Source organism: Rhea americana, unplaced genomic scaffold, assembly GCF_003343005.1.
Source record: "Rhea americana isolate MKP2758 unplaced genomic scaffold, rheAme1 scaffold_43, whole genome shotgun sequence".
Classification (NCBI taxonomy): domain Eukaryota; kingdom Metazoa; phylum Chordata; class Aves; order Rheiformes; family Rheidae; genus Rhea; species Rhea americana.
In genome coordinates this window covers 5,470,302-5,482,685 of record NW_028186568.1, presented here as the reverse complement: position 1 = coordinate 5,482,685, position 12,384 = coordinate 5,470,302, and the positions used below count along the sequence as shown (strand labels likewise).

At 39.6% G+C, this 12,384-nt stretch overlaps 1 protein-coding gene across 1 annotated transcript in view; it reads left to right on the top strand.

Annotated features, from left to right (window-relative positions):
* Positions 1 to 9,646, top strand: part of KIF25 (kinesin family member 25) — a 44,053-nt gene extending 34,407 nt beyond the window's left edge. The window contains exons 12-15 of the mRNA XM_085315540.1: positions 2,108 to 2,259; positions 4,822 to 5,019; positions 7,845 to 8,000; positions 9,235 to 9,646. Coding sequence (XP_085171666.1) covers positions 2,108 to 2,259; positions 4,822 to 5,019; positions 7,845 to 8,000; positions 9,235 to 9,392 — 664 coding nt within the window. The 3' untranslated portion in view covers positions 9,393 to 9,646. The remainder of the gene's footprint in view (positions 1 to 2,107; positions 2,260 to 4,821; positions 5,020 to 7,844; positions 8,001 to 9,234) is intronic.
* The last annotated feature ends 2,738 nt before the right edge of the window (positions 9,647 to 12,384 follow it).

The following is a 12,384-nucleotide window of genomic DNA, read 5'->3' as shown; positions in this document are numbered from 1 at the left end:
ATGTCCAATAAAATACAGTAGTCTCTTTCCTGTTAAATGTGTACATCCTACTGAATCACAAAAACCTCAACTTCTTTCTTCTTTTACAACTTGATTGACTTTGGACAGCTTTCAGTATCCAGTTTCTAAGCACAATGAGGCTCCTCTTTGTAGGAGGTGATCCTTGAATGTATGGTACATACASCATGACACAGTAGTAAAGATTATACCAAAAATCATTACTGAGAGATGGTCCCACTGAAGAGCTGCTGTGATGAATTGCAGCACTGGGCTGGTAATGCTGTTTACCTCTGATGTCAACTGCAGTTTCCTAACAGGTGACCAGCACTAACTGCATATCCCAAGGTTTAGCTCTGTTGCAAACTCCAGTTAGAGCAGAGCAGCTTAGCGGCACTGCCCACCTGCCAGTGCACAGTAGCAACAGCTTGCAGAAGTCAATTGCTGTCCCAATGAAGGCTGCTCACTGCTCAGGCTATCTATCCAGTTCTGGCTGTTCAGCTCCTGGAAAATGCAGCTCAAAAATCAGGAAGGCAGGAACTGTCTCCTTGAATAGTTAGATCACCCCAGTGTGTGGCTGTACCTTCAAACTGAGCCAGGGAGGCATTATGGGGAGCCATCACTGGATGCACAGAGGCAGAGGTATTACAGGGGATGAGAGTACACATGGCTCAGGCTGAAGTCTATAGTAAACATGTAGTTCCTGAAATTCTTGTTTATGGTGTTGCTGGATTACTCAGGGAATTGCTTATACAGTTACTTCTCTCTTAACTGTCTGCCTTATAAAGGTAAGTATGGTATAGCTAAGATATTCCCTTCTTCAGTGTATATATACCTCTGCTTTATTTTTGGATTAAGTTGTTTCAATTAGGTATATCTCTTTTTTTCTCTGACCTCTTCAAGTATGCCTATTCTTACCATGTAATATGTTTGTATCCAGTGAGACTTTCACTGAAATTGGCCAAATCTAAGTCATGAAGGCCTTGCCTTTTATCACATGCTTACTTTTGCAGCAATGCAGAACCAAGTCTGTAGTGGGCAGTGTGTCAGGGAAGTTATTAATGGTTCTGGTGTCTCACAAGGTATATTCTGTAACCTGGTTGCGACATGCAGTCATAATAATTTACACACCTATCTAGAAACTAGATGTGATACTGTCTAACATGCTCTAGGTGACCCTACTTAAGTAGAGGGGTTAGCCTAGATGATCTCAAGAGGTCCCTTCCAACCTCAACCATTACTGATTCTGTGAAACTAATGCTTTGTGGTATAGCTTGGGTGATTATTGAACAAGGCAGTGCAGTGAAAGGAAAGGGTAAGGAACACCATTTTATTGGTGTTCCAATAAACCTCATTTGTTTTCAGATTGCTAACCTGTGGAAAATGGTAGGCTTTTTTCTTTACCTGATCTGTTTATTTCACCATCTGTATCATGTTTTTTGCCCTCCAATTGCTTATACTTGCAGTGTTTYCTTCAATTGAAAAACAGAACAGATAGTATAAGATAAAATGATCTATATAAACTTATGCCTGTCTATTCTGATATTGTACTGCAATCCCCCTTGTTAACTGAACAGCAGAACTGAACTTTTTCACGAGGATTTTGGAATTAATTTTGAATGTAAACTGCAATTTCCAAAGGCCCAAATAATTTTTTCCCCCTCTATTTCTGTACCTCCCAAAGAGCAGGTGCTTGTTTAACATAAACTAGTCAACTCTGTAAGACCAGAGATTTCAGAAACCTCTAAGTCTCTTTGTGTATTTTTTTCCAAAGTGCAGAGGTATAGAAATCTGAATCACTCCTAGAGCTGAGCTACTCCGTCTACAGTCTTGTAAGGCTGGCAGGTTGCTTCCTCAGCAGTTTCAGTATTAAGTCACAGCTTTTGCCTTGAATTTTCATCTTGGACTATCTCCCACCAGAAAAGGACTGTAACATAGCTGCTTGTGCAACTCAAAACTGAGAGCAATTTAGAGACAGAGTTGGGAATAGTACAAGGAGATAGAAGAGTGAGGAAGAGGAAATGATCAGTTCATGTCCAAGTTGCCAGCTTTCTCATGTCATTTTTACTGTGAATCAGTTAAACTTTCTCCTTGCTTCTTTATTTCCTAGAACTGTTGAAAATGCATCTGAATTCTTGCATCTAGTAAACAAAGGCCTACGGTTAAGAGTCAGACACCCAACACTGGTGCACGCTCATTCCTCTCGTTCTCATCTGGTAGTTACATTGACCATAACCACAATTGTCTCTGGAGATAACTTTGGTAAGCAGGATGTTAACTGAAATATATCTAGAGCCAGTTGTTTCTGAAATATAGTCTGTGAACTGAAAGATTTTTGTTTTGTTCTTTCTTCATTTTTCCAGGGCTTAATCCATTCCCTCAGCTCTTTTCTTTTGTTGTTTAACTTTTCAAATACCTTTTTAAACATCTTATCAGTTTGATTTTTGAATGCCACTGGTTTTACTAGATGCTTTCATAGAAGCTTTTTACTTTTCATTACATGTCTTGAGTTATGCTGTTCTTATTTATTTCATTAGTTGTTTCATGCTATAAAACTTGATCAGCAAGTCATCATCTGATAGATACTCAAATAGTTAAGTCACTTTGTATGACATATGATCTAATTATACTTGCTAAGTTTGTGGTAAAGCTAACCAATGTTGTTGGTGTTTTAGGGCATATGCCCTAATGTGTTTTAAGGCATATGCTAATCAGCATATGCTGTTGGGTGAGAACAAATGTTTTTTTATCTGCTGCCTTGCAATAAATCCATTAAATTCAGAGTCTCTTGAACTATTAATAATAGGTCACTGTGGGAACCGACAACATAGTTGTCTTATTTAGTATGGCAAAACCTGTATTTCTACATTATTGTTATGGCCTTTGCTTGTTTTTTCATTACCACATCAACGCTTATGTTTATTGCTTTAGTAATAACCTGGCTTTTGGGGGGTTCACTTTGTATTCTTTGCTCATGTTGTAATTAGACTCTCCTTTTTCAGTGCTGTAGTCTGTTTTCTTTATATTCTGTGGCAACAATATGGTTTTAGAAAGTGGAAAATATTTAACATTTTTTCTTTCTAGATTGCTATCAGAAATTAGACTGACAATATTAGCAAAACAGAACAAACAGAGCCCTCATTTACCTATGGCCCCTGCCAAAAGACACAGTCATTTTGCATGTTGCAGCTCTAGCATTCCWGATGTTAGCTCTATCCAGTTCCAGATTCTTGTCAATCAGGCAGATGTTACTTTTCAAAACACAGAATGTTTGCATCGTTACCACACCAGCCATCTGGTCTAGTCCAGACTTACCTCTGCCATTGCTAATTGCAGTCACCTTGCCATACCACCTTGTCTGGCAGCAAAACTCCATAGAAATATCTAATTTATATTGAATGCAAACTCTTAGGTTTACAGTTCATAGCCCAAGGATGAAGATGAGCGATATGGGTGTAGGGTGGGGAGAAAGCAGCATTGCAAATGGGACCTCATTATAGAAGTGTGACAGTACATTCTGTTTAAAAGGAACAATTCTTGACTTAAAATCTACATGCAGTTGACAAGTATCTCAGCACTGGAGATCTAAGTTATAAAGTCTAGGATGAGCTCTTCAACTAAAGCAAGAGTAGACAAGCAAGCACATTTTCAGGTTAGATTAAGCTATTAAGAGTGGTTTGTTTCAGTAATGTCTATTGTTTAAGGGGAGGCAGTTACTTCATTTATTCATCTCAGTCTGAAGAGGAGAGAGAACACTTATTTTTACACTTTCTGGAATGATGCCATTTTTTCTGTGTAAGCCAACACAGTTGTTCAGTCTACAGTGTGAACAGCTAGCTCGGGTATTAGCAGCAGCCTAGCTGCAGAGGTGCAGAGCGCTACAAGCCATGTCTGCTCCCTACTGAAGTTTTGCAGCCCATGGTGAACTTTGTCCTATTGCAACTAGAGTCCTTAAGACCTCAAGCCAGTGTATTGTCTCTGTTACCTGTAGCTGAGCCTCCGCCTTTTACTCTTTTATGTCTTTCCTTACAACAAAGAGAGATGGAAGAAAACCAGAACACTGAAGAAAAAGAGCAGAACTGCTTTGGGAAAGTCCTTTTGCACATATTGCTGCTAAGGTAATGCCATAGCAGCTTTCCAGAGAATTTATCTTCCTCTTTCTTCCTAGAAGAGAGTAAAAACCAGATGCTGCTAAGGAAGGGGAAATGTGAAACAGTCTAGTGCAGCTACAGAACAAGGGCCAGGACAGGTAGGTGAGCTATCTGAACAAGCAGAAGTAATGCTAGCAAGGCTAATAGCTCATCAGGCAGAGACACAACAGTGAGATAAGATGGCTGAAGGAAATCAAGAGGAAACAGCAGCAAAGGACAGAATGGAAGAGGCAGGATGAACAATTTTGGCCAAAGCCACAGCAGATGAAAGACCAACAGACTTCAGAACTTACTGCTCCTACCCATCCAGAATTCCACTTTGTCTGCAGTCAGTCTAAAACATGACAAAATGCCTTTTTGAAGTCCTTATGGTCTCCTGTTTCTTGCTTTCCAGCTAGAATTGTGTATACTGGGRACATCAGACACAATACAACCTACGTCAAGTCTTGTTACCAACCGGTATGATTGGTCTGATGAGCAAAACCTTAAACAGGATAGACAGGCTTTCAAACCAAGATGTTCAGCCTGCCAGTATCATTGATTCTGACTTGTATATTGCTTCTGTTAGAATTTCCTGAAACAGCAGACATTGTGCTCCCCCTTGTAGATGCCATCTCAATTTCCAGTGTCACTAAGAAACTCTTTTTTTTTTTTTCTTTTTTTCACTAACCAGGTATTTCATGGGAAGATGAACTAACCAGTCAGAAGCTAAATAAAGAGATTTCCTGCACCTTTCCACAGAAAATGAGAGAAAATAGATCTACCTTTTCTTCCAGAGCCTCTTCACCAGCACAATTTGATGCAACTGAAAAACCAAAGCAAATCAAAACTAGACTGCAGCTGGTGGATCTGGCTGGTAGCGAGTGTGTCGGTAAGCAGATGCATCTGTTTATAAAAAAGCTGTTTGGAATGATGGGCATGGATCCTCCCAGATACGGAGTAAAGCCCTTGCCTCTAGCTCTTTATGTAGGGATATGTGTTACTCTACTTTTGCACAGGAGGCGATTTAAATCACACAGATTCTGACATAAATGAAGTTTTGGGATTTTACTTTTCCAGTTTTACACTGGTGCAGTTTAACTGAAAATCTGACTGCATTAGCTTGAAGTAAGACCAGGGCAGGTACCCATATTGTAGATACATTATTTGTTCAGACTGCTTTTCTTAGGTTTGTTTTTCTACTCTGAAATTTATCATGTCTTTGTACAGGAATGTTCAAAGTGTGTAAATTATTTAAATCTTACAAATATTTGTAATAATTGATATCACCATGTGTGGGTTTCTCTGCTTCACTGTGGAAGAATTCTTAACAGAAGTTAGTGTTGAAAAGATCATACCGTTTTCATTGTTTCTACAAAGCATTTTCCTCTTCCCCCCCCTCTTCTATGCACATAACAATTTAAAAAACTTGATTATTTCCTAAAGGACAAGCTTTCTTACCAAGAAAAGACAAGCAGCCAAATGTACCATTCCAGAAATAATGTTTTGAAAACTGAAGCAGTATTATGAAAGAGTCTTTTACATTACTGCCAAGAGTTCTTGCTGCTGCTCACTGTTAAACTTTTGTTCTACAGAGAAGCAGAATGTAATACATTATTTTTTCATTTGCTGTGAGTACTGGAAACTGTTTGGTAAACAYGTAACTGAGCAGTAGTGTGTGTGTTTGTTCTCTCAGTCCAACCAGGCCAAATATTTACTTGGTTTGGGGTTCAGTGGGCAGATCCTTCAGTGAAGCCAGCAGAAGTGTGCTCACTTTACCTCAGTGTTAGATATGGCCCAGCACATGCAGTAGGCTAACCTCTGCCATTRGCTACACTGCTGAAATTTGAAGCAACCTACTCTGATAAAAGTGAGGGCAGCTATTGTTTGTTGACTTGCTTTTGTTTTGTTTTGTTTTTTTTCCTCTAATGTGGATTTCCACTAAGTAAGTGATCARGTATCACACATACTTAAAATGTACATCAGCACCTTGCCTTGTTAATGGCTGGTAATGTTCTCAACAGCTCCACAGCCATCCTAGATCACTTATGCCATTCACAAGCGAAGTGGTCATTTCTTAGCAGACTCATTTTGCCTTGAAACTCAGCTAAGTGCTTTGTGGAAGTTCATCTGATCAGACATACACGTTTGCCTTTCAAACTTCACTCATTTGCAATTTTCTGCTTGAAGGTGATACCTGTTGTCTTAGCAGTCCTTGCTTCTCTTCACTGACTATGAAAGAAGCCTGGGGACAGCCAGCAGATGCAGATCCAAGTAAAGTTAGTCTGAGATACATCCTATTTCAGATTATTATCCATCCTATGGCAGGGTTTTCCAGACTGTTTTCCTCTGTGCCACTCTTCCAAGAGGTTGTATCATCGCAGCCTCATCCTCTCCATTACAGTAACATTCCTCCAGCCCTCTGTGKTTTTTTCTGTTATTGTGCCTTCTCATACTTACTTACACTTTAACACCTCTTTTGTTCTAGCTTGGAAAATGCTGGCCTAAAGGAGAAAATAAGATCTTTAGCCTCTCTCTGTACAGCTTCTTTCTTTCTATAGAGGTAGGAGAGAAGGCAGTTGAGGCAACTCTGGCCCATTCTGACCATTACACTAGTGTTAGCTCTGCCTAACCTGGTCATGTGCCCTGGGTAATGAAATGTGATTGCAGATGCACCTGTAGCTCTTCTGCTACCATAAAGATGATGTAAATGCTAATAGATGATGCTAAATGCTAATAGCAAGCTCCTCTTCCCCAAATGACAGCAGTAAGACTAGGAAGAATTATTCTAACTAACTACACACTCATCCAGACTGATCAAAGTGTCRAGCTTGAGGCAGCTTTACTAAATTGGTGCAATTTGATGTGTAGASCAAACCTTTCAGTGTTGCTTGAGGGCAGCATTAGCAACACACTCACCATGCAGGCTGGATGGTAAAAGGGCATCCTTTTCCTATATGGACAAGTATAGTGAATCATACAATAAAGAACAGTATCTTACAGGATTTGGTAAACATAAACTCCTCAAACTTATGGCCGTTGTACAACTCTGTTTCTGCAGCATACATCATCAGCTTTGAAACTCAGTGTTGATCCTGTTGATCCTAAGGGATACACACTGGGCAGCTATTACAAGGATACAACAGGCTTCTCTCCCAAGACAGTATGGACTGGTATTTACAAAAGCAGTTTAGTCTTTAATCTTGTAGTGTTCCTACTTACTCAGTTCCTGTTCCTGATACATACAGAGTCACGATGCACTATACAGCTGGAGAGATTGACTTTAACATGAGATACCTCAGAACATCTGCTGTCACTGAATTTCTTTAACCCTGTTTCAAAAGAATAGATGTACTGAACAGTGTATTGCTACTGTGGAGTAAGCAACCACTGCATTTTGCTTTTAGCATGGATGGATTGGAAGTCATCCCACCCTTGGTCCCAGCTTTTATGGRGGCAGGTTTAGCTCAGTTGGTTAGAGTGTGGTGCTGCTATTGCCAAGCTCATGGGTTCAATCCTCATATGGGGCTATGCTGAGGGTTGGACTAGATGATCTCCAGAGGTCCCTTCCAACCTTACCATTCTATAGTTCTGTTTCAGAATGTATATTTAGAAGTGTTGTGTCACAAATAGGTGATAAACACAATAAATTTTTTCACACACTATTCTAAGCAGCTGTGCTTAGTCTTACCATTACCTTTCTCTATGTTGTATTAGGTATGTCTGGAGTGACAGGTGCAGCACTGAGAGAGACATCGTTTATTAACCGCAGCTTGTCTGCTCTGGCAGACGTTCTCGGAGCAATAGCAGAACAGCGATCTCACGTACCATACAGAAACAGTAAACTTACGCATCTGCTCCAGGATGCTGTTGGTAAGCAATTATTCTGATTTTTGTTCAATAATATAAAATAGAATTCTTTTTCCAACCTTTCCCCCTCCTTTGTTGGGTAAAACTAAACAATGAGCTTGTGTTGACACATTTCCTCTGTATGTTGGCCTCTGTTTAAACAGTCTAGCTTCGGAGCAAGTACACAGATCTGTCAGTAAAGAGTGCAAGTTCTGAACTCCTCCTGAATTTGGCTAAGTCTTGATGTTTCCAAAGTTCAGTTTATTAATACACTTAGAATAATCACATCCCTAATAATACAGTGTGAAAGCTAATGATTGCATTTCACTGGTATTCCATGTTGTGCACAGTTTACAAGTTAAGCTTCAGTCTTAATTAGTACAGAGCACAGTCAGGTATTTGCAAATCTCTTGTGCTACAGGACACTGTATTAGACAAMGGAGGCAAACTCCAGAACACCTGTACAGTAGTCTACTACAGCTTCTTTGTGTGTTCAAGTCACTTTTTCTTTAGCTCTTCATCTATACAGAAATAGCTTTATAGAAAGTAATCTCGGCAGTAATATCAGGTTTGCATCAAGTCCATACGGTATATTAATTTATTCTTTCCTTCAGCTATAGAGCAGCAACTGCTATGTTTTTAGTTCCAGAAGTCTCCCGTTCAAGGTAGAGACAGTGACTGACTTTCAGAAAAAAACTTTTCAGACTTTCAGAAAAAAAAACTATTTATTTTTACTTGACCTTCTGATTTCCCCTAGTGCAGAGAGTGCTGTCAAAGGGGGAAGCCAAAGCAGCAAGTCTAGGAGCTAGGCTCTATGCACAATGAGCCTGTTTTCAATCATGCTTAGTGCATGATGTGGGATACTGTTTAGATGCAATGCTTAAAAGTTTACAGTGATTAAATGAACATAGAAATCGCTATTTTAATAGATCCATTTTGCTGTACTGCCACAAGTGAGCCATTTTGCCTTCACCTTGAATTTGCAAAGATCTGACAAAGCTTAGTGAGGTGTCCAGACCCACAATGTACACAGAGACTAATGGATGAAGCCATAAGGGGAAAGAATCCTATATTACAAATTGTGAAATATTTATTCTGCTACTGGAGAAGCACTTAGATAGAGACTTCTTGTAAGCAGCTGTCCATTTTCAACAGCTGTGTTTCATATAGTCTTCTGCTTCTTTCCAGTTCATAATTTACTGAAAATAGGTAAATGGGTGTTTTTTGTCTGTCTCTCTCCCTCTCCCCCCCTCTTTAGGAGGTGATGCTAAACTGCTGGTGATTCTGTGCATCTCTCCTGACCAAAAGTACTTAGCAGAATCAATGCAGTCTTTGGGATTTGGAACTCGTGCTCGGCAAGTTCAGARAGGACAAGTCAAGAAAAAAAATCTCCCAGTGCTGAGTAAAGCAAAATAAAACCTAAGACTCCTGTGGATTAAAGTATTATTAATGAGTTCCTCAGACTGAAATGTATATTGTTGTCCTAAAGCCATTCTTCTAGATATCAACTGCCAGATAAAATAAACATTCCTTAATATGGCGTTAGCAAGCCATAAAGCTGCTGATAATGTTCTTGCTCCAAGAATAACAAATATTGACAACAGCTACCAACCATGATGGAATGCACAGAAATAAATCAGGCTTTTTTTCTTTTCTTTTTTTTTTCCCTCCCCCCCCCCTTTTTTTTTCTTTTTCTTTCTTTCTTTTTTTTTTTGGAGAGCTACTTCAAGACATGATTTTGATGCCCCCCTTTTTTTTTCTTTTTCTTTCTTTCTTTTTTTTTTTGGAGAGCTACTTCAAGACATGATTTTGATGATGCGTTTCCTTTGGACAAGTAAGTAGAGCAAGGTCAACTGAACCCTGGTTTAGGATGGCTCACTTCAGAAAGACTAAGGCTGCATATTGTTATTTCAGTAGAAGGCAGGCATGAGTCAAACTACCATTCAATGCTTCAAAGCAGCGAACAAAAAGCTCCCACCACTTTGGATGAAAATGAGACACATCATCTTTCTAGCATGGGGTCATTCCTAATGCATTATCAACAGTCAGGAGCGTAGAGTATTGAATGGGGTTCAGCTTGCTGATTTCCAAAATGAAACAACAACAATAGTGAGATGGAGAAAAAGGAATTAGGCTGCATCTGTTATGCTTCTGGAATGTAGCTCAGGAAGCAAATAAGGGATTATACCGCTCTTGGAAAACATGCTCAGGTTAAATGGTTGCAGCAAATTCCAGCTCTACCTAGGAATAATACTTTGCCTGTTTTTCGGTCCATGAGTGATGAAAGGCACTGAACTATAGCTTCTCATGGCTAATAGGACCTAACTYGTAGCAGACTTGCTTGTTGTTTCGYTCGCATTTCTGTAGTACTTAAGTTAACCACTTCACAATTTCAGTCATGTCTGCCCAATAGAGAAGGATGAATAGAAGCTTCCCAACTACTAAGTGAATAAAAACACCAAGAATCTAGCTCATGGTATAATCTTCATCATCTTCAGTGGGCTTTTTACCATCTTAYCAATGTTGAAATCACATAATGAGGGTTTCTGAATGAAGTTATGTGAGGAGAAGTTTCAAGTAAATTTAAGCAATGGTCAGGATGATTAGAAGTAGTTCTGAGATACATAGTTGGGTTCTTGTAACATCTGATGKKTTTTTTTTATGTACTGCTTTATTGCTCAGCAGAGTGCTCAGGATTCATTCTGAATTTTTGCCTCCAGTTATAACTGCCTCCAGACTARGAGAGAGGTCACTGGTAGGTCACTGCAAGAAGGCTTAAATTGCAGTTGCCTGCCCAAAAGGCTGGAGTTACAGTATTCCAAGTCAGTTAACCTTCACAAGCATAAATATTTATCCAGCGATTATATAGCATGCTACTACTGGAACTTCATCCTTGAATATGTAACAGCTGCTGTGTTGCATGCAGTACAATGGTGTTCATAACATTAGAACTGCAACTGGAAGGTTGTAATAACACCTGRTTTTCTATATAATGTTGCAAAGGTAAAAATGCTTTAACTTTACCTGATACCAGCTGTAGCAGAAGGGCTGAAAAATCTGGACACAGGCCCTTATGAAGCTGAGTGGTCACTAAGGCAATCTCACATGAAGTGTTAGATGAAGAAATGTTAGCCTATTAAGTGGAACACAGGAGTAGACAGCTTCAGGCTTGCTATAGTCTCATGACAGGCTACTAAATCACCCGGGATTAGAGCTCTAAAGGGGGTTAAGTGACAAGGGAGGGCTAGCTGATTCCACTGGCATCTTTAAAGTTCCTCAAATATTTCTGAGGATTTGGCACTTTCTAAAGTGGTACATACACATGTAACTTGTCATGAACTGTGTTTTCTTTTCTGAAACTACTCTTCAAAACTTGGCACTTATTTACAATCTATGTGGTAGGGAAAAAACAGCAATAATGTACTGTTAAGGTTGAGAAACAGAACCCTTGAATATCAGCAAATACCAAAAGTTTAAGTTTCTACATTAACATTAACTCTGCCAAATTGTGCATATGCAGCATTCCCTGTTCCTGTTTTCCTTGTCACTGTAGCATGTTACTCTCTGTTTGACCTACACATTGAAGTGTACAGGATATGCAGGACAGCAAAGTTAACATTTTGCTGTAAGAACTTTATGTTTGGGAATTTCCTGGGTTATAAAGAAAGACTTGATTTCTCAGTCCATCAGATCTGATGTACAGAAACACAGAAGGGCAAAAGTCTGAAAGGATAAAATGGCTTTACTCTGGCACATAAGTTGGACCATCTTCTGCACAAAGACTCACGCAGATCTGTTTATAAAGATGCAGTGGTCTTCAGAGAGATGTAACTAATGTCCTGAGGAGCAATGGGAAGTGCATGTACAATGTCCTCTAATTCTCTGCTATAATTTTTTAGCTTTCTGGATTTATATGCTTCAAAATGACAGCTATGTTAGAAAAGCRGGGGTGAAAGATATTCAGGGAGTTCCTTAGAGCAGCTGGCTTAAGATTTCCTTTGCTGACCAAAACCTGTCCTGAAAGATCAGTTCACATTACCTTCCAACTGTAAGACTGAAACCCAAATACCAGTACAGCAGCTGCCTAGAAGGTCTCGAGTCCAGTACTCATGCCAACCTGTCTTACATAGAGAGAAGCAGCTTCAAACAAGAGATTGAGAGCACTCCTYGTCGCTGTGCTGTGTTCATCCCATCCTCTAACCCACAGGACAAGCACCATCCCAGGAAGCAGAAATTCTGGATCCAGCTCAGAAACTAGAGTACTGGAACTCGTATCTCACCTCTAACAAGTGAGTGTTCTAGCTGTGAGGACATCCTGTAGATCTGGTGATGGCACAACAGAAATGAGGCTATGGTTAAGCTGGAGCAATCCCCAAGTCCTAATAGCAGCAAGTGCTTATCTATGGGG